General features: G+C 44.0%; 1 protein-coding gene across 4 annotated transcripts in view; it reads left to right on the top strand.

The window, feature by feature from the left end:
* arid2 (AT rich interactive domain 2 (ARID, RFX-like)) overlaps positions 1 to 26,899 on the top strand; it is a 41,137-nt gene that overhangs the window by 10,258 nt on the left and 3,980 nt on the right. For all 4 annotated transcript variants that reach the window (XM_040013553.1, XM_040013554.1, XM_040013551.1 and 1 more), the window contains exons 5-16: positions 7,331 to 7,464; positions 13,978 to 14,196; positions 14,532 to 14,599; positions 15,470 to 15,539; positions 15,651 to 15,901; positions 18,045 to 18,141; positions 18,242 to 18,451; positions 18,770 to 18,934; positions 20,784 to 20,862; positions 20,999 to 21,133; positions 21,458 to 21,687; positions 23,170 to 25,628. In XM_040013553.1, coding sequence (XP_039869487.1) covers positions 7,331 to 7,464; positions 13,978 to 14,196; positions 14,532 to 14,599; positions 15,470 to 15,539; positions 15,651 to 15,901; positions 18,045 to 18,141; positions 18,242 to 18,451; positions 18,770 to 18,934; positions 20,784 to 20,862; positions 20,999 to 21,133; positions 21,458 to 21,687; positions 23,170 to 25,628 — 4,117 coding nt within the window. The remainder of the gene's footprint in view (positions 1 to 7,330; positions 7,465 to 13,977; positions 14,197 to 14,531; positions 14,600 to 15,469; positions 15,540 to 15,650; positions 15,902 to 18,044; positions 18,142 to 18,241; positions 18,452 to 18,769; positions 18,935 to 20,783; positions 20,863 to 20,998; positions 21,134 to 21,457; positions 21,688 to 23,169; positions 25,629 to 26,899) is intronic.

The raw sequence follows: 26,899 nt of genomic DNA, 5'->3' as shown, positions 1-26,899 counted from the left end.
AGTGTTATTGTTTTCATAGGCCTTCTCACGGGAGACTTTGACCTGGGGAAGCACAGGCATATCACTGATGGCTGCATTCAAATTGAGGGAAGGTGGCATGCAGGTTAACCGTCACATCTTACTGAAGTGAACTGAGCCATCATTAATAGATGTGGCTTCAAAGTCGTGAGCAGTCAAAGCACCTTGTGCAGAGAAGATCTATAGACTGATGGTCTGAGTGAGGAGGGGTGGGGGAGGCAAATTACAAGAGAGCCAGAGCCAGTTGGCAACCTAAAGCTGAGCACGCTCCCAGTAAGCTGAAGTAGCACTGACTTCAATAATTTTTTTAGCATGTTGTGTTTTAGGAATGTGGGCCACTAGTCGACCATACAGGTAAGCTGCATGTTGCTTGTCGGCCCCTAGAAGTATGAGTCAGTGTACAGCTTGAGTTAACCGATGATTCCAAAGTGTCACCTACAGATACCTGTCTGACCAAAGTCATTATTCTGCAGTCGTGCCTCCCAGATTAAGCTTTCCACAGCTTTGACACAAGTGATCAAAGCATCTACCAATAAGAGTGAAGGAAAATAATGATTGACATATTAGTAGGGTTACCTTGTCAACCAGAACTTGATGGGTCAGTTAGCGACCAGCCCACTCGCTGGTCGCTAACTGACCCATCAAGCTGTGTGGATCAGCTGTGTGGATCCCCCTTAAGTGTCTAAAAGGGTCTCGTTGCTGCATTCGGGACCTGTGAAGGCAGATGGGATGTGATGAAGAAATGAAAGCAGATAACTTCGGAGCCAAACGAGAAAATGTGTCTGCTTTTGGGAAGGTTTATTTATTTTAAATGACTCTTGTCGTTCTGATTGCGTTGGCCACACATAGTAAACACGTGTCATTGTGTTATGCACAGCCTAAAGTGCCACATGTATGAACTGCATTTAAAATACGACTGGTTTACTGAAGAATGTAATTAACTGTTTCAAATTACTCTTAAATGCACACACAATATTTGCACAGACTGTCTCTAACCTCATCCATTAGACTGTGCTCAGTTTGAACTGTTTTCTCACATTCAGACTAACCACTTAGGCAGATTTTTGTTTTCCCTCCAATTTTATCAGCCAGACAGTTAACAGCCTAGAAAATCCCTCAGTGTAATATTGCAGCTTTTACATTTATTATATAAACAAATGTCCTTAGTAATGAAATTAGGGTGATTGTTTTGGGGAAAAATTATAAATACTTTTTGATTTCTTCTTGTCGGGGCAATAGTGAAACCCACAAAACCAATCACAGCTACAGTTTGGATGGATCACACTTTAGCATGTTCTGAATAGGGCTGCCACAAACGATTATTTCGATAGTCGACTAGTCACCGATTATTTTTGCGATTAGTCGACTAATCAGATCATCATCCATTGAATGTAAAAGGTACAGCTTATTGCACGAGCATGCATCTGCTCTTATATAACTATCATTAGCTTACAGCTTTAAGTGTTTAAGGTCTGTGCTAACTAAAAATAAAGACAAGATGATAGTTTATTAAATTTTAATGAAGTTTGCAGATTGTTTCGGTGGAGTTTAGTAAACTCAGATGTCTGCTCCTTGCTATCTAAAATATAACAGGACACCTGAGTATATTCTCGAGCATCTCACACTTCTGATAATCAGTTGTCTGCTTGACGTTTATTAAGCTGTGTAAAAACTGTAACTTTAATCTCAGCCAAACCGATTTACTCAGGAACAAATAAAATACTGAAAAAAGCCAAACAATAACATCTTTAAGTTCTCTAAGTGACTTATATATATTTAACCTGAGTAGCGAAAGACGGGGTGGGTTTGAAAACGATTTGCCGGGAGTCCAGTGTTCTCACCGGCTCTAGTGAGCCTGTAACCCTGGCTAGCTAACGAGCTAGTGGGTAACAGACGTCTCCGGAAATGTCGGAACGCTTTTGAAAATATGTGGTGTCTTGATAAACTGAGCAGATGTTTGAAGTTTACACAGCTACATTCTCGTCTGAAAATATGTTAAATGTTTATTTTGTGACCCAGAAAGAATAATAAGAGTAACATTAAAACTAACTAGCTGCCGCCATTGTTGGAAACTGAGCAAGGCCGCGCTATGAATTCTGGGACACAGTTTCTTCTTCTTCGGGGTTTAACGGCAGCTGGCATCCTTGTACATGCAGTGCTGCCATCTTCTGTTTCAGTCCGTTATTAAACTCTTAAATCCTACTACTTATTCCTGCATCTTCTGGGATCTTACAAATCTTCAAACGACGACGATTTTGATAGTCGACGTAATCGTGACTAGTTGACTAATCGTGGCAGCCCTAGTTCTGAATATACAGCCATACCAGTGATTCATCCTACTATTTATAGTGTTACAAAATAACTGGTTTTAGACAAAATGTGCGAGTGGTCACCATCTCCATTTTCAAGGCAATGATGTGCCTGCGTGGTGAAAAGCTATCATCGCAAAGTCCGATGTAGCCGAGGCATCCTTTTCAGCGGAAAGGACCCTTTAACAGCTCATGTCAGGATTTTCCAAAAAAGATAGAGACACTCGGGTCACACTTTTCCTTGACGAGTTAGCGTTGGTTCCATTCAGCAGAGCACAGTGCCAATGTGGCGCTTTTCATTCTCAATGCCATATTTTTATTAGTGGATTCTACAGGAGTGGCTTTGCATGACTCACAGTTCAAAATAATCTTTATGTCTCATACTGGGCATCGATACATCTCCTCTGCTTTAGCTGCTCTGCTTTTAAGGCAGCTTTCTTCTGACTGTCCACCACTCGTAAACAAAGCAGTGCATGAAATGACTGTATGAGGATTTCTGTGCTTACTGACATTTTTCAGCGCCAAAAGGAGAAAAAGTGTGCTGATATCAATACTTGAAATTTTGGCAATTTTTTTAAGGTGTCTCCACCCTTTTTATATACGCTATATGCATGTTAGAAAGTGAGGAAAAGATTAGTCTTCTTTAAGCAACTTTGCATCATCATGACTCAGTTGACATGCATGCTCTGTACTGGCTTTAAGTTGAACAAATGGTTAGTGCTGTCAGTGATCCCGCTCACAGTTGGCTCAGTGACCTCCATAATCGCTCCCGTGATTATTGACAAAGTAAACCAGCCTGCGCTGGGCAGCCAACTCCATTAAACCCCAGCAAACATTTCTCTGCAGAAACTTTCACTTTGTCTGTGTTTGTAATCTCAGCGTCCTCGTCCAGCAGGGGGCAGTCCACTCTCATACACCAACACGCACTGGGGGCATTTGGGTAGTTGAGAGTAACTGAAGACTAGAGTGCCCAATCCCTGATCCAGATGTCCGTAAATAACGCCGCGCTAATGACAGTAGCTGTCTGCGCCGGCGTCTGCTCACCACTGCTCGCACTTTGCGAGTTTCCCCCATGCCGGCGTGCTCAGCCCATTTATTTTGGAGGGAAAATAGGCGCTCTGTGACAACAACAAAAAAAACATGCACACACTTCCCTAAACGGTTGTAGTAATATTGAGGCAAGCCACGGCGGTTTGTGCTGCCTGGTGGTCGCGTGCTACTGAAGCTGCAGGGGACTGATGTTTCTCTCAAAATGCGCGCATGAGGGTGGGGAAAAAGGGGAAGTGAAGGCACAAGCATCTGCAGCCGATTCCTCTCCCCTCTTCCCATGCCCCCCCCCCCCCCCCTTTTTTTTTTTTTTTTTCTTTCTTCATGCTTGTACTCAGACAGCGGTTGATGACGCTGCAGTCGGGAGTAGGCCCTATCGCTCTCCTGCTCTTCCTCCCTCACTCACTTTCTGTCTCTCTCTGCAAATGAAGGCTGAGTGTATTTATAGTCCAGCGTGTCACCCAGCAGCCAGCGAACGGGGGATTACCTCGGCCACGATGAACTAGCAGAGCCTAATTCAGAAACAGCACTCGCTCGGTGACTCACAGCCACACAAGCTGGGCTTGCCACACTGGTAATACTAAGGTATTTTACTGTGTGTGTGTGTGTGTGTGTGTGTGTGTGTGTGTGTGTGTGTGTGTGTGTGTGTGTGTGTGTGTGTGTGTGTGTGTGCAGTTTGTGCACATTTTTACGAGGTATTTATGATATGTAAGAAAGTCTGAATCTGCAGTTACATGCTCATTTGGAACGTTTTTTTCTTTTCCATGCAAGTTGAGTGAGAAGTTCCCAAGAATGAGAGGGAATTTGCTTTTGGCTTGCAACTGCTTCTACCATAGATTTTTAGCAGGTAAAAGTGAGGAAAATGTGGATGTAGCTCATTCATTTGAAATCAAAGTTGCCTAACAACCGGCAGTTCAGGTGCATGGAAAGTGCGGCATTTAAAATTTAAGAAAGCATGCAAAGCCCCCCTTTATGACTGTGAGAGGTGTGCATGTTATGCAAAGACGGTACTTTCTTTTTATGTGCTTATTTCCATTGTACGTCATTCTTTACTTAAGACTTCAGAGCCCATAAAAGGATGTTTAGCTCCTTTCATTCCCTGCTTTGTTTCTGCAGTTCTAGTGATTGCAGGGCAGTTTAGTAGTGAACATGAACTCTTGCATTTTTGTGGGGTGGGGGAGGGAAAGAAATCTGGTGTGTTTATTGTGTTGCCTTTTCTTTTGGCGAGCTGGGAGCTAGTTGAATATTTGCATGATTCGGTGCCAGGGTGATAAGTCACACAGTAAGGAGCTTGACTTCACATTTTAAAGAACCGGTTTGAGGGCCGCAGCACCGCCGTGTTTGTGATGCTGGTGTTGCAGACATTTGCTTTTAGCTGCCACACTCAGGGAACAAACAAACTCGGTCCTAATTTTACGTTAGAGGAAATACTGCCTATATCACCTTGTTATGCAATGAGGTAAAGTCAGATCACTCAAAGGTAAATGGGTAGTAGGCTGCACACCCTCGAGAGAGTTTAATTGCAAAGGGGCGTTTCCTTTTGATGACACAAAGCACTCCTCATAATAACACCAGCAGGTAATGCTGTAACATAACATGGTTATAATAAAGTAAAGCAGTAAAGTGACCCCAAAGGCCTCAGGGCATTTTTGCGTACAGGTCGCATTCATTGCGGAAATTTTAGTTGCGTTTGTTTTGGTTTTTTTTGTTTTCCTTTTACTTGTATTGCTTTGAGTTTAATTTGAGCACATTATTTATATCAATTTTTGTTGTTTCCAGTGAAAGCAGGTGTTGATCTTACTTCACTCTAGTATCTCCCAAATAGTTTATTGTAACACATTTCCCACAGAGACGTCCAGAGTCAATCACATCAACGTTTTCTCATCCTAGTAGGAGACGCAGTGACACTCAACCCATGCATTTTTAGTTCTTCAGCTGGACCAGCTGTGAATCGTCTGTCTGCAACATGCATAACAGCAGCAAGGAGAGTCTGCAGAAACGATGTGGGCATTCCTCAAAGAGACTCTGCTTTAGCTCTAGATTAACTGAATCTGACACACTGCCCTAAATCCCCTCCACCTGCTAGACTTATTAGCCTAAATAAATCACAAAAATGGACATAAAAGCATTCATCTGTAAATTAAAGTAACAGGAGATGTTAAGAATATGTTTTGCTGACAGGACACAGACTGAAATGCTGGGATGATTGCTGAGTAACTTACTGATGTGACTACAAGGTGTAATGTTAGTTACAGTACATTAGCTTTAAGCATTTATCTTGCGTTAGCCATTGTAAACACAGGGGGTCACGGCTGACTTCACAGCAGGAATGTCAACAAAATGCTAAAGTGTGTTTAAGGATGACATGAGAATAATGTTAATACAAACTGAAACTCATTCACCTTGAGTTCTGTGAGATCTTTTAGGTGCTTTACTAAATTTTAAGCATTTTCTCATGTGGTCTGAAAAGGATGATTGCATCATTTGGATGTTATCATTTGAGAATCAGTTATCAGCCAGTGGTTATCCGCTTCAAACGCAAAGTGCTTCCGTACCCGACTCTCTTTGTATCAGCCAGTCTGTTCAGATCCGTGTCGGCAGCCACACTAGTTGCTGTCTTCCTCGTGTAGTTTCTCCTATGCTTGTGGGTTCTTCTTCTTCCAATCAGTGGCTTTTTGCAGTGAGAGATTACTGTGGATGCGGTCGGCTGTATCGTCTAGTAGCTGTATCTTTAAGGATGGTAGTACTTCAGTGTTGGCACTTTATAATATAAACCTACTCCAACGCAACTATGAGAAGTAACTACAAACAGTGTTATTTCCTTTCATTCCTTTTAGTTTTACTGTTTGTTTGTTCTTTTTTTTAATTGGGCATAGTTGCACATGTTTAACACTATCTGAAAATTCAAGAGTGGACTTTTCACCATGCAAGAGTGTGTGATTATCACAGAGCATTATTTGTGTTGGGGTTTTTCTTTCCTTTTTTTATTATATAAACAAATCATTGCCAGTTGTGCTCTTTCTATCTTTGCCATCACGGCTACTCTTTTGTTTTGTGGCTTCTTCTCGCCGAGCTATTTAAAGCCGTATCACTGGAGGAAATGTGTGTATGAAGAAAAGTTATTTGTTGTTTTTGTTCTCAGACTCAGAGATCCGGATTTAGAAAAAGCTGAAATTGAAAACGGTCTTTGCGTTGCCTCTGTTTCCTAAAGCTTTAGAGCTGGGATGTCAGACTGATTTTACACTGTGGCACACATCGGACCCTCTTTGATCTTATGGGGGCTGGACCAGCGTAAGCTCTCCTTTCTGTCACTGTAAAGAAGTTTAGCGACACATTTAATCCCTCAGGTATTTTTAAATATCAGAAAAAGAAGTAGAAAATGATATCTCTGCTTTTCGACATGATAAAGAAATTATGCTTTGGGCTTAAAGTGTAAGAAATAAATGTGTAACATTATTGAAAAAGTTCTGTTAGCTCATTGCACAGACTGTCCTGTAATAAAAAAAATAGCAAGATTACTACTACTACTACTGTAATAGTAGTAGTAGTAATCTTTTACTACTGTAAAAGTCATACATTTCTATAGTGGATACTGAAAAAACAGGAACTTTATGTCATTTAATTGTTGCATTACGCATTCACTTTGTAGCATGAATGGGTGGAGGCCTTTGTCAGCAGGAAAAGAAGTATAACTTATGAAAATGCAGTTAAGAGTAATAAAGTTCTCCTTCACATTTTCTAAAGCAGTCCAGTTAATCTGAAATTTTGTTTGCCCTCATTCTTAGAACAGCTTCAGCCAACAACTAACTTAAAACATCGACTTCAGCCCTTCTGTGCTCTCAAAAATCTGCCCGTGTGCATTAAAAAACAAACAAACATACCTTGCACCTTGAAAAGGAAGTAGCTCAGATGTTTGCTTATCCTGTTTTCCCTCTCTCTCTCTTCCCGCCGCACAGATACTTGGAGAAGTATGAGAAAGTCCACCACTTCGGCGAGGATGACGAGGAAGCGCAGCCAGGGAATCCCAAAGCCTCTCTTCCAATCGGTGCAATTCCCAACTCTTATAACTACCAGCAACACATTGTATCAGGTAAAGTCCTGTCTGTGATCACTGTGTTTCTCTGTCACGTCTGTGTCACGTACAGGTGTCCAGTTTCTGCTTGCATACGTTTTCTTTCTCACTTGTTCATTTCTCTGAAGTTCATCCCGTCCGTGTCTCGGTCTGTCTCTGCCCTTTGGCTAACTCAAGCACTCAGTCCTCACACAGGCATGATTGCAGCAGCGCATCACTTCATCAGCGCTGGGTGTGTGCAACAAATGCAGAGCTGATCAGCCCTCAGGTTAAGCATATGCACAGAAATACGACTCTGCCATTTGTTTCTAGGATTTTTGTTTTCATCAGTTGAATTTATTGTGATGAATCGGAGAGCTTTGTCTCCGATAGTGTTAGATGACACACTGTGGTGTGTTACAAATTCATGTGAGCTTTTCATGTTCTGGCATCAAGCAGGCTTCATTTCCTCGTTCTGCTGTGGAGGTTAGAAACACTAATGAGCTCATGTGATACAGCCTTTTGTAAAAGGTCTAATTGTAATTTTCTAGTTTTAAACGTCTGAGCCTTTAAGCATGCGTAGGGCATCCTTATGTGTGTTTCTCGGCAGGCAGCTCTCCCTTCATCCACAGCCTTTGTGCTTTACACAGATGCCAGATCCACCTGCTAAGATGCAGGGTTTTTGTTTAGACTGGGTCTGTTAAGGCTCAACTATACCTCAAGTCCACCAGGATCCACTTGGGTCCGTCTGATGTAGAATTACAGTGATCGCCAGACTTAACGCAGATGACCTCGTGCCTGGTTGTTTTCCTGACTGTGGATAATTTACATTATAGTTCAACTACCCATGGCAGCAGACTTTGAATGGTAGGAATGACTGCTCAGCCATTGAATAACCAGGTGTCGACGACTGCATATAATCAAGACTTTATACTCTCTGCAGTCCAAATACTACACAGGAAACCCCCTCAGTCCTGATTCTCCTGGCAGGGTTTGCTGTAGTATATTACAGGATTTCAAACACCCTGTGTTGTCTCTTTACTGCTACGTGTAGTTACTCAGTGAAGGTCTATTCTTTGCCAGGAAAAGCCAGACATTGGTGTCAGCCCAGTTCACCCCACACATAGACTTTGCTTGGCTTGGCTGCACAGGTGCGTGAACTGTTCTTAACGAGTGTATTTGGTGACTTATGTAGTTTTTGGTCCAATTGAGAGAACGGACCGGCTCGTCTGCCAGGTTGTTCTTGAGGCGTAGCTCAGTCTCAGTCTTTCAGTTACTTCTTCAGACAGTCGGCGTCTGCCTTGTTAACCTCTATCTGCAAACCTAATGACATCTACCAGCCGGTCACTGTTGATCTGTGATGGCTAATCAATTTGTTGCTGAGAAAGATGGCATGATGAGAGGCTCAAAGACTCTAAAATATGAGTGTTTTTTTTCCTTTAGAGGTTGACTAGCGATCTAAGCATGATTGGTCTGTGTACGAGTAAAACCAAAGAGACCAATTTGCGTTATTTTAGCAGAAATCTGCATTTTGGTCTTGTGTCAGGATAACTAAAGTAAACGACCTGTGGGATAGTCGAGCCTCTCTGCTGTTGGTCCAATTCACGACTCTGCTTTATTGTACTTTTCATTTAATCCCTTTTGTTACACAGTGACTCATTTAATTCAGTTTTCACCTTGCTAAGTGCTGCTGTGTTTGAGCTGAGCCTGCGAAGCGTGCAGTGATTTGTCTGTGCCTTTTTCATTTTCTTGGAAGTTGCTTACACACACCTAAGCGTTGACTAATTATTTTTCAAAGCCAGGCATGCAGCCACTTTCTTTACAAAAAGCAGCCCCTGAAGAGTCACATTATATTTCACACAAAATGTTTCTGCGTATGCATCCAAGGCCGGCCTCTTGTCTGTTTTGTCAGGCAGCGCTCACACACACAGTGTGAGATATCCATTAGCCTCACAACATTGTAGAGCTGACCGCTGGGCTGCTCTCAGAGGTAATTGACTGTCCTGACAACAGTTATTGATGAAGGGAAGAGGGAAGCACTTGTTGGTTTTCCCTTTGCCTCACTTTAGATTAGAGTCTCCAGCCTTTCAGTCGCAGGCTCTTTCCTTGCTGCCCGCTGAGCTAATTGACTCCAAAACACGACCATGGAGGGGCAGAAAACACGACAAATGGTGGTGAACTTAACTGCGGCTTGTAAGGTTTTTTTTTTCTTTTTTCCCCCTTCCACCTTCATTCACTAGCCAAAGAACAGTTACTCCCCCATAATACTTGTTGCACAACACTTTTATTCCTGCTTTTTTTTTTTTCTAAAGCTTGTGATTGTAAGTATTATGTCGTATTGAGCGGTGATGATTCACTAATTCTGTGCTTGTAATACTCAAACGCTCTTGCATGCCCTTGGCTCAAACCATTAATTTTAAATCAGTTGTAATCTGTATGATGGAAGGAGAGCTCATGATGACAAAGTGTAACAGTTCTGCGTAGCTTTATGGCGACTTTTATTTTCGACGCCCACACTTTTTATGCTTGTGGTTCTCTCAGCGTGTTGTTTTCACCATTAAAGGTCGAAACAGCAGCTGTACATTCACCCAACTTTAAGCAGCACACAAAGGTGGTGTTAACCTGACCACCACAGAGTTAGAGCTGCAACCACCAATTTCATCATGGCTTCATTGTTGGCTTAATTTCTCAGGTTTTGCCTATAAATACATTAGCACTTAACTTACAAATGAATTGGAAAATATTTTCATCAGCACATTTGACAAGTTGTATATTTAAGAAGAAAATGGATTACAGAAGATTAATGAGTTCATCAGTTTGTTGCTCTGCTAATTGCAGCATTAAACAGCCCATGCGGTGATTTCCATGTTAGAGTCACGTCTGTTTGAGGGACTAAAGATGACAGGCATCCGGTATTCATTTGCTCGGTGCGCACAGGGATTTCTCCATATTCTCTTAAATCTTTTGATGGTATTTGCTGTAGATGATGAGATGATCAAAGGCTTTGCAATTTTATGTTAAGGAACACAAGTGTTCTACAATTTATAGACAGTTTTTTGCAGATGAGTGGAACTCTGGGTCTCTAAGATGCTCTTTTTATACCCAGGCATGTTACTGACTTGCTGCCAGTTAATCGAAATAGTTGCAAAATCTTTGTCCAGCTGTGTCTTTTTTGGATATCTTAGTTTTCTAGCCTTTTGTTGCTGCCTTAGAATTCTTTTTTTCCCCATTAAATGGTAAAACATCTGTTTAAACATGTTTTCTTAGTTCTATTGTGAAAACATTTATGGGTTTATGAGCTTTTTAAGTCATTTAATTGGTTTTATTAAAATTTTTTTACATCGTTCCAACATTTTCAGAATTGGGTTTAAAGAAGCTATATGAAAATAAAGTTTTGAGCCTAAAAAGAACAGTAGAAAACGTAGAGCCTGTAAAAGTACCGTCTGTTGCCCAAATGCAAACTATGAGCTCTGTTTCCACAGACTAGGGGGCTCATGATTAAAGGGCTCTGCTTTTAGAAACTTCAGGAATCACAAGTAAGTTTTAAGTGTGAGAACTATGTGCTCTATTAGGATAATATGGAACTATGAGGCCTTTTTAAGGTGGCATGAATGTTTGCCGCCATGCACCAAACTCTTTGGTTTGATGTCTGGCCCTCAACGTTTTGGGAATCATCTTTGCAAAACTTGAAGTTGAGACTTTTGACAGGTTGCTAGCATGCTTGTAGGCTTGGCACATGGTCATCTTGGCTATATTATTTAAGAGTTGTAGCGATAAATGGTAAATGTGCATTTCTTTACCTTCTTTTATGAGCTGATTTAGAATTTTTGTTTTTATTTAAACTGAACTATTTAAACTATTAAACTATTTAAACTTTTATTTAAACTGTTTTTATTTATTTGAACTGAAGAAGCTTCTCGGATGAGAGGTGAAACGTCTTCAAGCAACTTAAAGAAGTCCAGACGCTTTTCTTTGCAAGCTCCTTTGACTACGATGACCTGGATGACTGAGAACCTTCACAGACATTTTTATTTAAACATTTTGACGCTGGTTGTAAACTCCAACATTTGAAATCACGCCATCTTTGAACATTTAACTGCTGTAAAATTGATTTAACACAAGAGATTCCGATTAGACGCTGCCTTCTGATTCGCTGCTAGGCCAGTAACAATTAACAAGGCTGCTATTGGCTGGTGTTTGCAATGTGTGGCTGATTTATCAGCTGCCAGTTTCCATCATGGCAGCAAAGCTTCCGCACAAGTGGGATGGCCCTCGTGTTATCATTGCAACACTTACTGAAGCTACCATAAAATTGTTTATGAAGACCGATATTAGCGTCCCGTTGGTGTGATCATGAAACCCCTTACATACATACTTGATGGCAAGAAGGTATCTTTTATTCACAGTGCCACTGATGTGTCTGCAGTGAGCGGATACTGGCTGATTTTTGTGCACTGCCTCTGGTAGATCTTTGAGAAATGAAGCCCATTTGTACCACAGGCCCTGAATTTAAATATAACTATACTGCATAGTGAGCGGTAATTATTTGACAGCTTTTCTGGAAACCTCTCACCGAGCCTCTCTTTACGCTGTTGTCTCTGAGGCGCGCGACAACTGTTAATTCATTCCTGCTCATAAAGCCTGCACCCGTCAGACGAGCCGATGTCTATCAGTCCTCTGCGCCTCTGTTCGGCGGCCGGCTCGCTGCAGGTGCTGGAGGACAAGCTCAGGCAGGCAGCTTCTGAATAGAGCCGTAGCTGCTATAATGGCAGCTCAGCTGAATTACATTTGGCTTCACAAACCTTTTCAGCATGGAAATCAGATTCACTCAGCAGGACTCCCCCTCTCTCTCTGTTATGATTGGTTTCCAGAGGCAGCAGTCTACAAAGACCCCGCACCACAGTGAAATAGCCACTGTTTGGGGGAGGGAAATGACACCTATGCACACAAAATGATGGATGGCAGAAAATCCGGCAGTAGCACAGGGAGGAATCTCAGGTCTTTGCTTACAAAATGATTGCACCTCCACACCGGAGAGCTTCTCGGTAGTAATAGTGAAATCGGGCCTTGTTTTCCCCACACAGCTAGCAGTTGGGATTACAAGTCTTTTGATTATAAAACCTTCATCATGGAGGCTGACTGATTCACATTCAGATGCAATTAAAAGTTAAAGGGTGTTCATAAGTCGAGACCAGACACATCAGACTAATCTGAGCTAAAAACAACTTCGTGCCCATTTCGTTTGCTGAAACTTCAGTTAAAGGAAATGGAAACAGGGGCTGAACTTGCTGAAAGTGTGCAGGCAAATGTAGTCCTCTGAGGGACCGGCTGAAGGCCGCCGCCTTCTCACTGCTCAGATTTACATGATGTTGTCATTACTTTGAAAACACTCATACAATGTGCTGTCCTGCTTCATTGTTGATCATTTAAAATCAAATAAAACTCCAAACCCACTGCAGAGTCACTGATGGCTGTTGACAGGAGGCCCATGATGAACCTTACCTGACTTTAAACCTCCTAATTAACACTTTGGCTTCTTTCACACTTGTCACCCGCTTGTGTCGTGACTATCACCGCGTTTTCTTTTATGTCACAAGTGACATTACTTCACAGCGTCGCAGCTAAATCAGAAGCTGATCTCATACTTGAACTCTGAAAAATGTCACGACACAGTCTGAACTTACCCTTTTGTAAAAATGTAGCACACGGCGTTAGTTTTTGTCAGCCATGTTCTCCATCCACCCATCCGTCATCTTAACTGCTTGTCAAAGTCAGGGTCGTGGGCTAGACAGATTGCCAATCACTATTTATCTTAACATGGCTGTCTTTGGACTGCAGGGGGAGGGTGTCATACAGGCTCCACACTGTGAGGCCACAGTGCTCACCGCTTCACTGCTGTGTGACCTGCACTGCTCTCACATCAGCACACAGACTTTGTACCACAAAGCTGGCGAGTTAAAGACGCTTCAGTGTAGGTGTTGAGCGCTTGTTCCCACTCTCTCCTGGAAGGGTTCAGGGCTACAGAGCATGTGTAAAAATGACTACAGCGAATAAGGCAGCTAAAGCTCCTCAGTGAGGTGAAGGCCTAGCTCCTGCCATAAGACTTTGACAGAGTAATTCATGCTTTTATTACCTCTTGGCATTCTTCATATGTTGGCTCTGATCGCTCGTTATTTTGTCGCCTGGCTGCACTAAATTGCAGCAGCTCGTGTTTTGACGGGGAGAAACGGCCGGATCACATCACACCTACGCTGGTCTCCTCACTCCGACTTCCAATCAGTTTCAGGATCCAGGATCTGTTAAGTAAGGTGGTGACACCTTAAAGAGCAAACAGCCTTATTTACTTTAGATGATTTTTAGTGTGTTTATTGTGACTCTGTGACTGTTATGTATAAAATATGTTTTGTATAACCTGTACAGCACTTGTATAACCTCAACTGAGTTTGTTTGCTTGAGGTTGCTATAGAAAGCAGGTATGTGACATTTCTCCCACCTCACTGATATTTAATTCTCGGTGTTTTTTTTTTTTTTTTTTTCCTTTTTTCCCTTCAGACTATCTCCGCCAAAGCTATGGACTGTCTACGGACTTCGTTCCACCATGTGACTACAACAAACTGGTGCTGTCTCTCCTTTCGGGCCTACCCAATGAAGTGGACTTTGCCGTTAACGTTTGCACGCTGCTTTCCAACGAGAGCAAGCACGCCATGCAGCTGGACAAGGACCCCAAACTGGTCACGTTGCTTCTGGCACACGCCGGCGTCTTCGATGACTGTACGTTCCTCAGCTCTTCACATACTGAACAGTAGCATTATAACATTTAGATAAAAAGACTGAGGTTGTTTACCTTGGTTTAGTAAAAAAGCATTTTAATTTTAATTGTGCTTCCCTAAAGAGGAGCAATTATTCTGTGGGCATGAATCTCCAAATATTTTCCCAGTTTGCCGCCTCCCCTCTCTCACCTCTTTGTTCTAGGATCAAAGGTTCTGTCTTCTTAGCAACCCCTAAATATAATTTGTCAAAGGGGAATTGAAGAAGAAGGGAAAAGAGAGAGATAATACCATGCTAAGTCCAGGCGCTCCCTCTAACATCCCTCTGTGTCTTTGCAGCGCTAGGCAGCTTCTCCGGGGTGTTTGGGACGGACTGGAAGGAGAAAACCTCCCGAGACTTCGTCAGGGTAAGTTTAATTTATTTTTTACAAAAAGTCTAATGTTCTCCGACCTTTTCCTGCTAAATGTGCGCTGCTTATACTGAGAAGCCACAGAGCACGTGTGACTCTGTACAGTGTGAAGATTGGCAGGAATCCAGCACTTAATCCTGACAAAGGGATTTCTCTGAGGCATCTTTAAGACAGAATGGAGGTCAAATGACTTTGATCTCAGTCGATTTAAGAGGCATGCATAAAAGTCGAGTCAGGACAGACAAATAATGCACTGTAGGATTTAATTTTGCATCAGTCATACAGGCTTTACTTTGGCTCCAAGTCACGAGGTCACAGTGAGGTCAAAGATACTTTGTATCCAGTTGGAACGCTGACCTCAAATCAACAATACATCTACAGGTTGTTCTGAATTTACTGAAGACTTGTTTTTATTTATTTTGAAACTGTACAGTCTTATGCAAAAGTCTTGAGCCAGGCTGTTTTTGTAATATTTCAATCATGCACAAGACTGGCAGCAGGTCTTGTGTCAGATTACAGCTTCACGGTGAGCTGATCTGATCTATGCCACTGACAATGTTTACTAGCATAAATCATGAGAGCTGTATGGTCATTTTTCTTTCTTGCACTTTTATAAAGTTCAAGTTTGTTTTGCAACCACAGAGGTCACCCTCTTTTTAAAGTTGTTCCTTAAGTAAGTCTAACTGACTTACTCATACCCCACCCAGCTTAGTTTTTTTTTATGCTCACGCTGTGGTAGCTGCAGATTTATTAGGGCTGTTCGAGGCAGTCTGACCATCCCAAAAACCCACTGCTGCTGAATTTGGATCCAGCTGAATTATTAGCTGAATTTGGAGCGCACAGCTAAGAGCTTCTATTTGTTCACAGTTCTGGAAAGAGGTGGTGGAGGACGCTGAAGTCAGGGAGCTGATCTGGGACAAGAACAACCCAGCACAAGGTAAATGCACACTTATACAGTACACGTGTCCCTCCTTTGAGCACCCCTCCCATTCATACACTATGTGCTTATACCCTCACCCGCTGTAAGTTGTTCCTGTTCTCTCTGCAGATGGTACGTCGTGCGCGGAGCGCTGGCAGAGCCTCTTCCACCCTCCGCGGACCGCGGGCATCAGCGACATGGAGGCCCAGCGGGTGCTGCAGATTGCCGTCATCCTGCGTAACCTCTCCTTCGAGGAGGCCAACGTCAAGCTTCTGGCGGCCAACCGAACGTGCCTGCGCTTCCTTTTGCTCTGCGCCCACTGTAACCTCATCTCACTCCGACAGCTCGGACTGGACACTTTGGGCAACGTGGCTGCCGAGGTAGGTGTGGGTTTGTGATGGTACAATGTGCTAAAAATAGCTTCACGTGGAGGTACCCTTTCCCGTGTTAGGGATATGTGTCAGATCAGTGAAGTAGTTAAGCTGAACACTAAATGAAGGAAATTTGCTTTCAAATGTAGGTCACTGTGACACACAGAGTTGTCATTTCTTACCCAAAATACTTCAGTGGAGCTTGAGAACAGCAAGTTGAGTTGATGTTAGTGTGATGGCGTCCTTCAGTGCAGTTCATGTGTTAGCTAAACCCCTCCCCTCTGCAGCGATTGTCCAGTCATAACAGCAGCATCTGTGGCCAGCAGATCTGTGGAGCTGTGGGTTTCGCCTCATTGAAGTGGCACATGTTAGGCTGTAGTAAAAGCAGTGCTCTATATTTGATTTGTGTAGGTGTTGTTGGTTTTTTTTTTTTTTCCTTGTAGCCTTACCAAAACACAGCAGCAAAAATATATAGACTCAGTTCAATCTGCAATTTCTCTCTTAAACTGCCAGTGTGGCATGCAAGAAATGTGTGACGGGTGTATCCGACATTAGTTAGCCACATATTTAAAGTCTGGGATCATTTCCAGCTAAGTGATTTCATGTTTTGACCTTACTAGAAGCAAGGATTACTTCCATGCATGCTATCCTTATTATCTGAAACTTTGCCCGTGGTTAATGAGTGTCCACTGCTGTAGCAGTATATATACTCACCAGCCACTTTATTAAGTACACCTGTTCACATGCTCACTGACACAGCTATTTAATCAGCCAATAACATAGTAGCAACTCATTTAAGCATTCAGGCATGTTTAAGATGACCTGCTTTAAAACAAAGCGTCAGAATAATGAAGGAAGGTGAATTTTTTTTGTATTATTATTTTTGGTTGATGGTGCCAGACAGGCGTTTGAGTATTTCAGAGACTGCTGATGGACTGTAAACTCTGAAAGCTCGACACATCGAACCTTGAAGCAGATGAGCTACAGAAGCCACTCTTGTTAGCAAAGAACAGGAAACCGAGGCTAGTTCACAGTGACTCAAATCATCTCAAACTGGATTCTTCAATATGACAATGAGTTCACTGCACTCAAATAGGTTTCCACAGCCACAAGATCCAGTATAGTGATTTTGGCCTGTGTTTCCAGCACCTTGCTGAAAATGATTAAGTCAGTTCTGAAGCAATAGGAGGTCCCACCCGGTACCCCCTAATAATAAAACGCCCTGTGAGTGTATAAATGACAAAAAATAAAGAATACCAGAGTAGCTTAACCGCTGCCAGCTCCTGGATTTCAGCAGTGGAAATCAGCAGTGACTGTTGTCGAACTTTCACTTGCTGAACAGGCTAACATGCTTATATTCTTCCAAAATCAGATGGATTAATGTTTAAATTAGCTCCTGCTCATAAATATGCGGACATATCTACTAGATTCATTAGAAGACACGTGGTGTATCAGCTGTAGCTGTAGGTTTCCAGGAGAAACGACAACAGATGGTGTATCAGCATCATTTCCACACTGTTGGCCTTTCAGCATAACATTTACATATTTATTAGACCGGGGTGAATTCTCATATTTTTTTTATCGGCTTTAGACAAATACTGAAGACTCAACATGCAGAAATATTTCAAATTGAGTTGTGTGAATGGAAGCAGTGGCCGCAGTGAGCATCACAGCCTGGCCACTGACCACGGCCTGTTTCCTTTTAAACTGACTGTTTATTGGTATAAAAAACATGTCCGTGTGGCCCATATTTAGTGGAAACTGTGTGCCTCACAGAGACAGTTGAGCTTTTGATGTCATTACTTGAGTCACGGGTTTTAGATGCGACACTGCAAGAATGTAAATATAAACATTTTCAAACACCTTCTCTTTCCTAATATGTTATACTCAACACATCGTGGCTGCCATCATGGAATTCATGTGTCCTTGTACTTTTTTTGTTTCTTTTTTAAATTACAGTAACTTTGTGCTTTGATTTGATTGAGTGCACTTAATATTTGAATGTTGGCTCTCCTGTCTCCTCCTATGCTCTCAGCACGGCGGGGCAGCGAGTCCACTGTAAAACGTCTTTAATGAATGTTGCAGGTCTTGCCAGCTGACTTGCTGGAGTGATGGTGGCACTGTTGTATAAATCTTGTCTGACTTCTTGTAGCTCCAGCTGGATCCCGTTGACTTTCGGACGACACATCTGATCTTTCACACGATCACTAAATGCTTGATGTCCAGGGACAGGTTTCTCAAAATGAGAGGTGGGTGTTTGCTACTTGAGTTTCTGCCTCTAGCAAAGTATTTTTGTGTACAAAGGATCTTGGGCTAATTAACTGCGTGTGTGTTTTGTGTGTCTTTTAGCCATGGAGATCCTGGGTAACCTCAGCAAAGTGGAGGACAATGGTGTGCTAATCTGTGAGTACGTGGACCAGGACTCATACAGGGAGGTCATGTTGCTCCTCACCCTGCCGGACCTCATGCTCCTCATGGCCTCCTTGGAGGTGCTATACCTGCTGGCACAGCTCGGAGAGATCCCATGCAGCAAGATCGCCTTCGTTGACCACAGCATAGGTACAAATCGACCATTACCTCGTGCTTTATAACTCACGGAGGCCACTTGTGGTAATGTCTGCTTCCCAATTTGTCACGCTAGCCTGACTGTTAAAGAAGGCTCATTTCCAGCTCTAAAATATATTAATGGATGTGATAAAGGAGGACATGCAGAGGGTTGGTGTGACAGATGAGGATGCTGGGGATGGTGTCAGATGGAGGCAACCTCTAAAGGGAGCAGCCAAAAGAAGGAGGACTTGTACTAAAGTAGCTGTTCATGAATCACAGTTCATTATTTAATCTTTTTTTTCCCCCCATGTTCTTTCTTCTCCTGCTCAGACTTGTTGGTTCGGTTAGTATCTGTAGACCTTCATACGTTTGGACCTGACGCCCTAACAGCGGTGCGGTTGATTGAGCATCAGGCGAACGCCGACCAGGCAGCTGAGGTCCGACCACAGCTGGTCGAGCAGGTACCCGCGGCCGTGCAGGGAGCTCCAGCACCAGGTGAGCAGTGGTCTGACACAGCTGAATGGCTTAATACAGTCACACCCGGAAGTGAGAGGGGAGATTTAAAAAGAGCTTGTTTTGCTTTGATTTGCATTCAGTGGTGTGATGTAGAGCAAACAGATGGAAATGGTGAAGATGCTGAGTGTGGCCACCTGATCTGGAGCTGTCAGTTAGTTCACCTGGTCTTAGGCTGTCAGTCATACATCAGCGTTCTGGGTCCAACTTAATATTTATGCCAGCTGCATCATCCAGGGGAAAAGTGCAGATACAGGTCGTTACTGTACAGCTTGTAAGAGTCTGTAAACAACAAGAAGACTTTGAGACAGGACAGTCAAGAGGTCCGCTGGACACACACAGAGGAGATGGTGGAGGGGTTTCCTGTTTGAACTTGATGAAGAGCTGTGAGAGATCCTGCAGACCTCTGCAAACATGAGTAATTACATCTGTGTATAGCAGTGTTTCACAGAGAGGACACAAGCCTCTTTGATGTTTTTTTTTTTTTTATACTTTTTAAAGAGGAATGGTTTCGTTTTTCTCCTGCTTACTCGTGAAGTCTTTCCACATTTTCCTCTTATTGTTTTCTGATGTTTACCCATCTCAAAGCAGTTAGCTTGTTTCTTAGTAGGTGTTATGGTAAATGGAATGGTTCTTGTATAGAGTGTTTGTACTCTGATGGATGAATCCGGGGCAGTTAAGGGGTTCAGTATTTTGCCCTTAGTTCAGCACGCAGCCTGTACGAGCCAGGGATCAAACCACAGATCTGATTGGCACATCAGATCCGTAACCTCATTGGGTTTTGCATTGATCCTCTATAGTGTCTGCAAACTACTGAGAAGCCATGTGCTGCTGGCAACAAAGACTGACGTAGCAGTAAACACCATGCTTGCTGAAGAACAGCTGTTGTATCGCTATTGGCCTTTTTCAAAATCTTCACACAAGATATTTTTAGACGGCATCAAAACTTTTAACAGCTGGAATTTAAGTCAATACAATTGGTATGCCTATATCATTGCCTTGTATCATTTTCATCTGATACTAAGGGGTCGAGATGGAAGAGGAGTTTTTATGCAAAAAGAGCATAGAAAGCCGTCTAGATAATGCAAATGCCCTCAAAGCACCACCACTAAATCCACCAGAGATTACTCTGTCGTTGGTGTGCTGTACAGATAGAGGGTATCGGATAATTCCTCAGAACTGTGAGCTGTACGTGTGAGTTACTGGAGTGCAGCTTCACCAGCACGAACCCAACAGGAAACCAAACAGAAGTCTGTTTGCATCATTTTACATCAGGTTTTACACAATGAGTACTCAAAGCAGGCCTGCAGATTTCTCCATGGCAGAGGGGGCACAGTTTAAAAAAAAAACAACTCGAGAAGCTATTGTAAAATGTTTTTGAGCTTTTTCTGTGTGTCTGTGGTGAAACCAGTGCATTGAAGCAGACAGAAAAATACAAACTTTAAGTAAAACAAACATACAACACTTCAGAAAGTCACCGATTTATCTAAAAATAAATGCGGGGTTGCGTTTTTACCACACGCGTCTGTGTGTCAGGAAAATGGCAGTGCACATGTAAAACAACTGCAACAACTCCTCAGAGGTGTGTGTGTGTGTGTGTGTGTGTGTGAGTGTGAGAAACCCTTCTAACCTTGGCAGTGTCATTCCTAAGTTGTACTCTGCAGGCCTGCTACTGCAAAGTTATCACTTTGCTGCCATCTAGTGGTTCGCCTGGGTAGCACTACCTTCTTGAAATTGAGTCTGTGCATATTTTCCTTTTGCTTTGCAGTACAGTTTGTAGCATTAAATCAGTTTCTAATGTAAATGGGTTTTTCCATTTTTATCTCCTCAGTAACAAGAGTTTCAGTTCAATCCTCTCAACCTCCGCCTGGCATTGTTGAACTGGACGGGGAGAAGTTTACACTGCAGTGGTGAGATGAATGTATTCCTAGTCGTGCACAGTCTTAATTTGAATAAAGGAAAAACAGAGTTTTGTGCGAGGAAGGAGCTGCTGTGTCTCCCTGCTTTAAACCCTCTCCGTCGATGCTCTCTGCTTCTTCCAAACAGGCTAAATGCACACTTTGAGACGAACCCAGAGGGCTCCGTGTCTCGATCTGAAATGTACTCCGAGTACCTGGCTACATGCAGTAAAATGGGCCGCAGCAACATCTTGAACTCCACCGGCTTTCTCAAATGCCTGCGGTCAGTCCTGATTCCTCCTCCTGTCTGATCCTTTCTATGTTGCTCCAGTGTAAAACACCACTTAATGTCTGTGTTCTGAACAGAGATGAGCCACAACAGATTCTCTACAGTTTTCTCATTTTATAGAGCAACTTTAATAAATCAGTTTAAGTAATAATTACATGCATCCTCCAGCTTTGTAGGACACAAGTTTCTTGATGGTTTGAAGGAGCAGAAAATGTGAAAATTGTATGCTTTAAATGTCTGATTTAGTCAAATATGGATGTGTAGATACACAAATCAAGTATTAGAATTCTATGGGTGTCTTTACTCCTGCCACCACAGGACTGTGTTCCCCAACCACACGATGCGGAGGCAAGAAGAGCCAAAGGCCAACGGGCAAGTTCAGATCCTCCTGGTGGGGCTAAGGCGGCGGTCGATCCCCCTGCCCATCCAGCTGTACTACCAGCAGCCTCAGCAGCAGCAACAGCCGGTTCCAGCAGCAGCAGCATCGGTGCCGCCACCTCCAGCAGCCCGACACGATGCACCTGGAGACCCTCAGGCCCCACCCCCAGGTAAAGCTATAACAGTGAATCACTTTCACATAAAAGCTACACATAAACCTGTACACAGAGCCAGCTTTTGCTTTCTCACTTTACATGCTGACCTTATGATTTGTTTGCCTGTGGCTCAGACTTGATGGGATTCAGAGAGGGGAAAAAATAGAAAAAGGTTTTGGTCAACAACTCAGAAAACATCTAAATGTCATAGGAGCTATAACACACACCAGAATAGTGATAGTGCAGAGGTGGATGCTGGCGGGGTTGTAGAGAGCAGAGCTGGTACCGCTGGGACTGAGATGGCTGAACTAATTACAAAAGCAAATATATTGAGGAAACGATCAAAGGAAAAGAAGTTACTTGGAGGAGCTGGCTAGTGAAATTGAGAGAGTGCAGCTTTGCTGCGTCAGGTCATGAAATGAACAGTGAAGAGATTATTTAGAGCTAGTCTTTTACACTCTTGCTGATAACTATTGTAACGTGTCAGTCTGTTTCTTTAACTGTTTGCCTGATCCACATCCAGCTTGGCAGATTTATTGAGGGCCTGCATTAGCGCAATGCTAACTTTGAGGCTGTTTGGATGAGCAGCTCTCATCTTTTGGCTAAAAGTTGATTTGTAAGCAGTGTGTCTGCTGCTCTACTGATGCATTCCCAACGTTCTGTTTGACTGAGTTGTATTTTATTTCATTTTATTTATTTATTTTTTCCTTCCCACTGTTGCCAAGCGCTTGCCCAAAAGTGGTCGTCTGATTGTTTTCTCCGTATGACTCATTTGACGCTAAATGAATAACGGATTTAACTGATTTGAATTACATTCGTAGCGTAGAGTCTTATATCTAAGTTTGAAGTCTTTACACTAACTTAAACTTACTTCGAGCTTTAACCCGAGAACCAAGATGATCCTGAAACGAGCCTTGTGAGGGTTGTAAAAAAACTGACATTTAATCATTTTAATTGTGTAACACTCAAACTGGTTTTCTAAAGATAGCTGGACATATTTTTCTTCCTTGTAATTCTTATTTGTCAGTGGTTTGTGCTAACTAAACACTTGCATCACTGTTCTTTGTGTAAGTGCTTCTTGAGAATGCTGCAACTCACAAACTGCCTGTTTTGAACTGGCCCTAGCAAAATGACACACACATGCTATTTCAGTGAGTGTCCCCACTGACTGTGTGTGTCTTTTGCAGGTGCAAAGCCTGCCCAAATGACCAAAACTACACTATCCCCTTTTGTTTTAAGGATTTTGTTGAAATTGTGGGGTGCTTCTGAACATCACAGACACTACAGCTGGTGCTGAATGGGGAAACTTTAATCACAAAATATGGCTTACGGGGTGATTAATCAAACGATGATGTGTGTTGAACAGAAATGTCTTCCTTGCGTTAATTGGAGGTCATGGGAGGCAGTTTATTTACTGATTTATACTGTAAGTAAATAGGACACGAGTTTCACCCTGTTCCTCAATGTTTTTGTATTTCTCTGTTCATTTGTTACCAGGCTTACCTCCCGGGCCCCAGTTCGTCCGGCCTCCAGGCCCCAGCCTCAACCCCGGTGTTTCCACCCCATCCATGGCCTCCACAGCACAGGAACCTCCTACCGCAAGCCACCCGACTGTTCCCCGACACCCGGTGCCCCTGCAGGTGCCTCCACAGATGCCACCAAATCCTCTGGCAGCACTGCAGCCACAGCAGGTCCGGCCTGGTCCAGTGGTCCAGGTTCCAACATCAGCACCGGCCACCCAGAACCACGCCCCTCAAAGCCCCGCCCCTCCAGGAGCGGCCCAGCAACAACAGCAGCAGCAACACTCCCCCATGCTCCCCACGGGGGCGCCTGTCACGCTATTTCAGCAGGTACCACAGGGCCACATCCTCACCGCCAGGGTACAAGGCGTGACTCAGCACCCACCCCTGCCTCAAACACCTCCTTTGTCTGGGCCTCAGGGTGGAGCTCCCCAGGTAGAACCTCAGTGTGCTGCTGCAGCTGCATCCACACCCGCCTCTTCCATCCAGGTGGGAGCTGCTCAGGCGTTGAGTATTACAAGCGTGCCCAATTCCCAGGGGTCACGAGTCACATTTCAGAATATCGCCCCCAAACCAGCTCCAAACCAGTCAGGTGGACCAGCAGCTACGATAGCTACTCCCAACCAGCAGCCTCAGCAGCAAGCGCAGAGTGTAGTAATAGTCAGTCCCAACCCCCAGCAGAGCCCAGCCTACACCCCTGCCATCCACCAGATTGTTCTCGCCAACCCCTCTACCATCCCTGGCACCCAAACTATCCAGCTAGCAGGGCAACCCGGGGCTTCTTCCAATCCATGCCCACCTCCGACCTCTCACTCCAACACCCCGGTCCAGCCCAGTCAAACTGTCAGCCACGCACTGTCCATGAAACGGCTTCAGCAGCAGCAACAGCATCAACAGCAGCACCAACAACAGCCACCTCTCCAGCTTATTTCCCAGCCTCCTTCCTCTCAGCCTACCTCCACTGAGTCCAGCTTGATCAAACAGCTACTGCTTCCAAAGCGGGGACCTTCTACTCCAGGAGGAAAGCTAATCCTACCTGCTCCACAGGTGCCCCCTCCCAACAACACGATAACCCCCAGTTCACCGGTCATCTATCAGACAGGCTACACCACCCAAAATCCTTCGTCTCAACCTCAGCAGCTCAATGTTCAGCTAGTTCCCGGTCAGCTTCCAGCTGCTGGAGCTCCGGGCCTCCAGACGGTTCAGCTTTTGCCAGGCCAGCTTATTTCTGCAAGCAGTTCAGGGGGAGCTACTATCATTCAGGGCCCTGCCCCTCCTGGACAAGTCACATTCACCGTGGTCCCCAACACTGGCTTCACCACTTCTACTGCTGCTGTTGCTGCTGTCAGCCAGGGAGCTGTGGCCCCAGGCGTCCCTCCTCCTCCATTCTCGACTGGAACTGTGCCCCAACATGCCCCGGCAGCTCCTCCACCTCCACCGCCGCCCCCACCGCCACCGCCACTGCCAGCTCCACTCAGAGGAGACAAAATCATTTGTCAAAAGGAGGAGGAGGCCAAAGACGCCACAGGGCTGCACGTCCATGAGAGGAAGATAGAGGTGATGGAGAACTCCTCGTTGGCAGAAGGAGATGCCTCCAAGGGCAAAACCAGTAACGGTGACGTTGCGGAAGGTGCCAAGCTGCTAAATGGTCGGAAGTGCATGGAGTCGAATCTACCTCCATACCACTCAGGGAACAGCCAGGGAGCACTCAATGGCCCCGCTACGGAGAGTCACCCTGCTAACGGGAAGCAGGCTCTCTCTCCAGGCCCAAACACCCCTCCCGAGGGAATCCCCGACCCCAAAAAGACTCTTGTCAATGGGGTGTGTGACTTTGATCGGAGTGACAGTGGCGGCAACTTTAACAAAAACATTCCAAATCACATCGCTTCCAAACAGTACTGGGGGAATGGGGAGGTGGGCCCCTCTGAGAAAGCCAACAGCTCAGATCCCCCTCTTCCTAGTCCTCCTCCACCGCAGCAGGACACTGCCAAAGCCCAGCAGGCTGAGCGCCTGGCCAACGGACCCCAGGCAATAGGCAACAGGCCCCCCTCGGAATTAACCAACGGACCTTTGGGGCCGGCCCATGCTGCGCCTGTGCTAAGACAGCAACTGCTCCCCAATTCATCTCTCCCTCCTTCTGTTACTGTTACCTCCCAGAGTCTTGCAGGCTCTCCTGCTAATGGGGTGGCCCCCGAGGCTCGAGGCCTCAAGAGGCCGGCCGAGAACGAGGACCGCAGCGCAACAACGGCGTCCTCGGGGATCCCCAACAAAGTGGGAGTGCGCATCATCACCATCAGCGACCCCAACAACGCCGGCAGCAGTGCCACGATGGTGGCGGTGCCAGCAGGAACAGACCCAAGCACAGTAGCCAAAGTAGCAATAGAGAACGCCACTCAGCAGAGGAACTGCTCACCCACACAGGCAGCTGGCACAGCGGTGAGTCACTTGTAGGGTTAGTGTCGCCACAAACCGCTTTTATCCACGCCGTTTTCTCGTAGTGTGACTGTGTTAGGTCTGCCACAAAAATGTGTCTTGATTTTTCTGTCACGCTAAGTAAATACTAAAGCATTTGTATCAGCAAGTCTTGTGTCAGTAGCTTGTCTTTTGTTAAATCCTGTGTCAGCTTCACTTAAAAGTTACATTTACTCTTTCAAATCTCCTGCTCCAAAACATGATACAGATGGGCAGAGAAAGTGACTGGAAGAACATTTGCTTTTTATTCTGCATTGCTTTCTTTCTTGCCAAATACATGATACCAGATGCCTCTGCTGGATGACAAATGAGCCTGAAATGCATGAAATTATGTTTGTTCTTGATCTCTGTGACTGTGAAGTACTATAAGACGCTTCAATGACTGTCATGTAAAACATTGTAGGGCTGTGCGATGTGACCGAAATCTCATATCCCGATATAAGACATCTATTGTCCCGATAATGACATAAATTGATTGATTGATCATACTTTATTCATCCCAAGGGAAATTGGGTTGAGGCTGCCAGCCGTGCCAGTGCCATCTTTAACATTTTCTGTAAATTCTGTGAATCTCGGGCAGCTCGACTTGCATGAAGTGTTTCCAACTGGGCGTCCTTTATCTAGAGTCGAGTGTTTTTAACTGATGCATGAAACGATACATTTTAGACATAAGTTGTAACGGCTGCCGTTTTCTTTGTGAGTATTTATTGCACAGCGTGCTGCGGGGAAATGTTCTGTTCTAACGTTTGAGTCTAAGGTTTATTTTTTAGCACCTGACAGCTGTTTTTTGCCGTAAATACTCTGCATACTCTTTCACATGATTCAGTTTATTCTGAAAAGTCTCAACAGGATCTTGAGCTTTACGTGGAAGGTTTACGTGGAAAATAAACAAGCGGACACGCGATGGTTTTACCGTCATTGTTGCTAACGACAACGCATAAAAACAGGCGCTTGTCCGTCCGTATTATATTGGTTATATTAAAATATAAGAGAAAGAGAGAACTCTAAGAAATTAATATAGCCACTACTGTGACCATCAAAACGATGAAAAAATATTGCTGTAAACAGTTTATTTTGCGACACCACGAAACAAACGATAGCGTAAAATTAAACGATAGACGTTTTTATATCGTCATCCGATATATATCGTTATATCAAACAGCCCTAGAACACTGTAAAAAGGTTCCCTCGTTATGTTCTTGCTAGTAGCTTAAGATTTTTTTTAATTTTTTTTT

Source organism: Simochromis diagramma, unplaced genomic scaffold (genome assembly GCF_900408965.1).
Source record: "Simochromis diagramma unplaced genomic scaffold, fSimDia1.1 OVJJ01000649.1, whole genome shotgun sequence".
Lineage (NCBI taxonomy): Eukaryota > Metazoa > Chordata > Actinopteri > Cichliformes > Cichlidae > Simochromis > Simochromis diagramma.
Note: the sequence above shows the minus strand (reverse complement) of the source record. Positions and strands in the feature narration are given on the sequence as shown.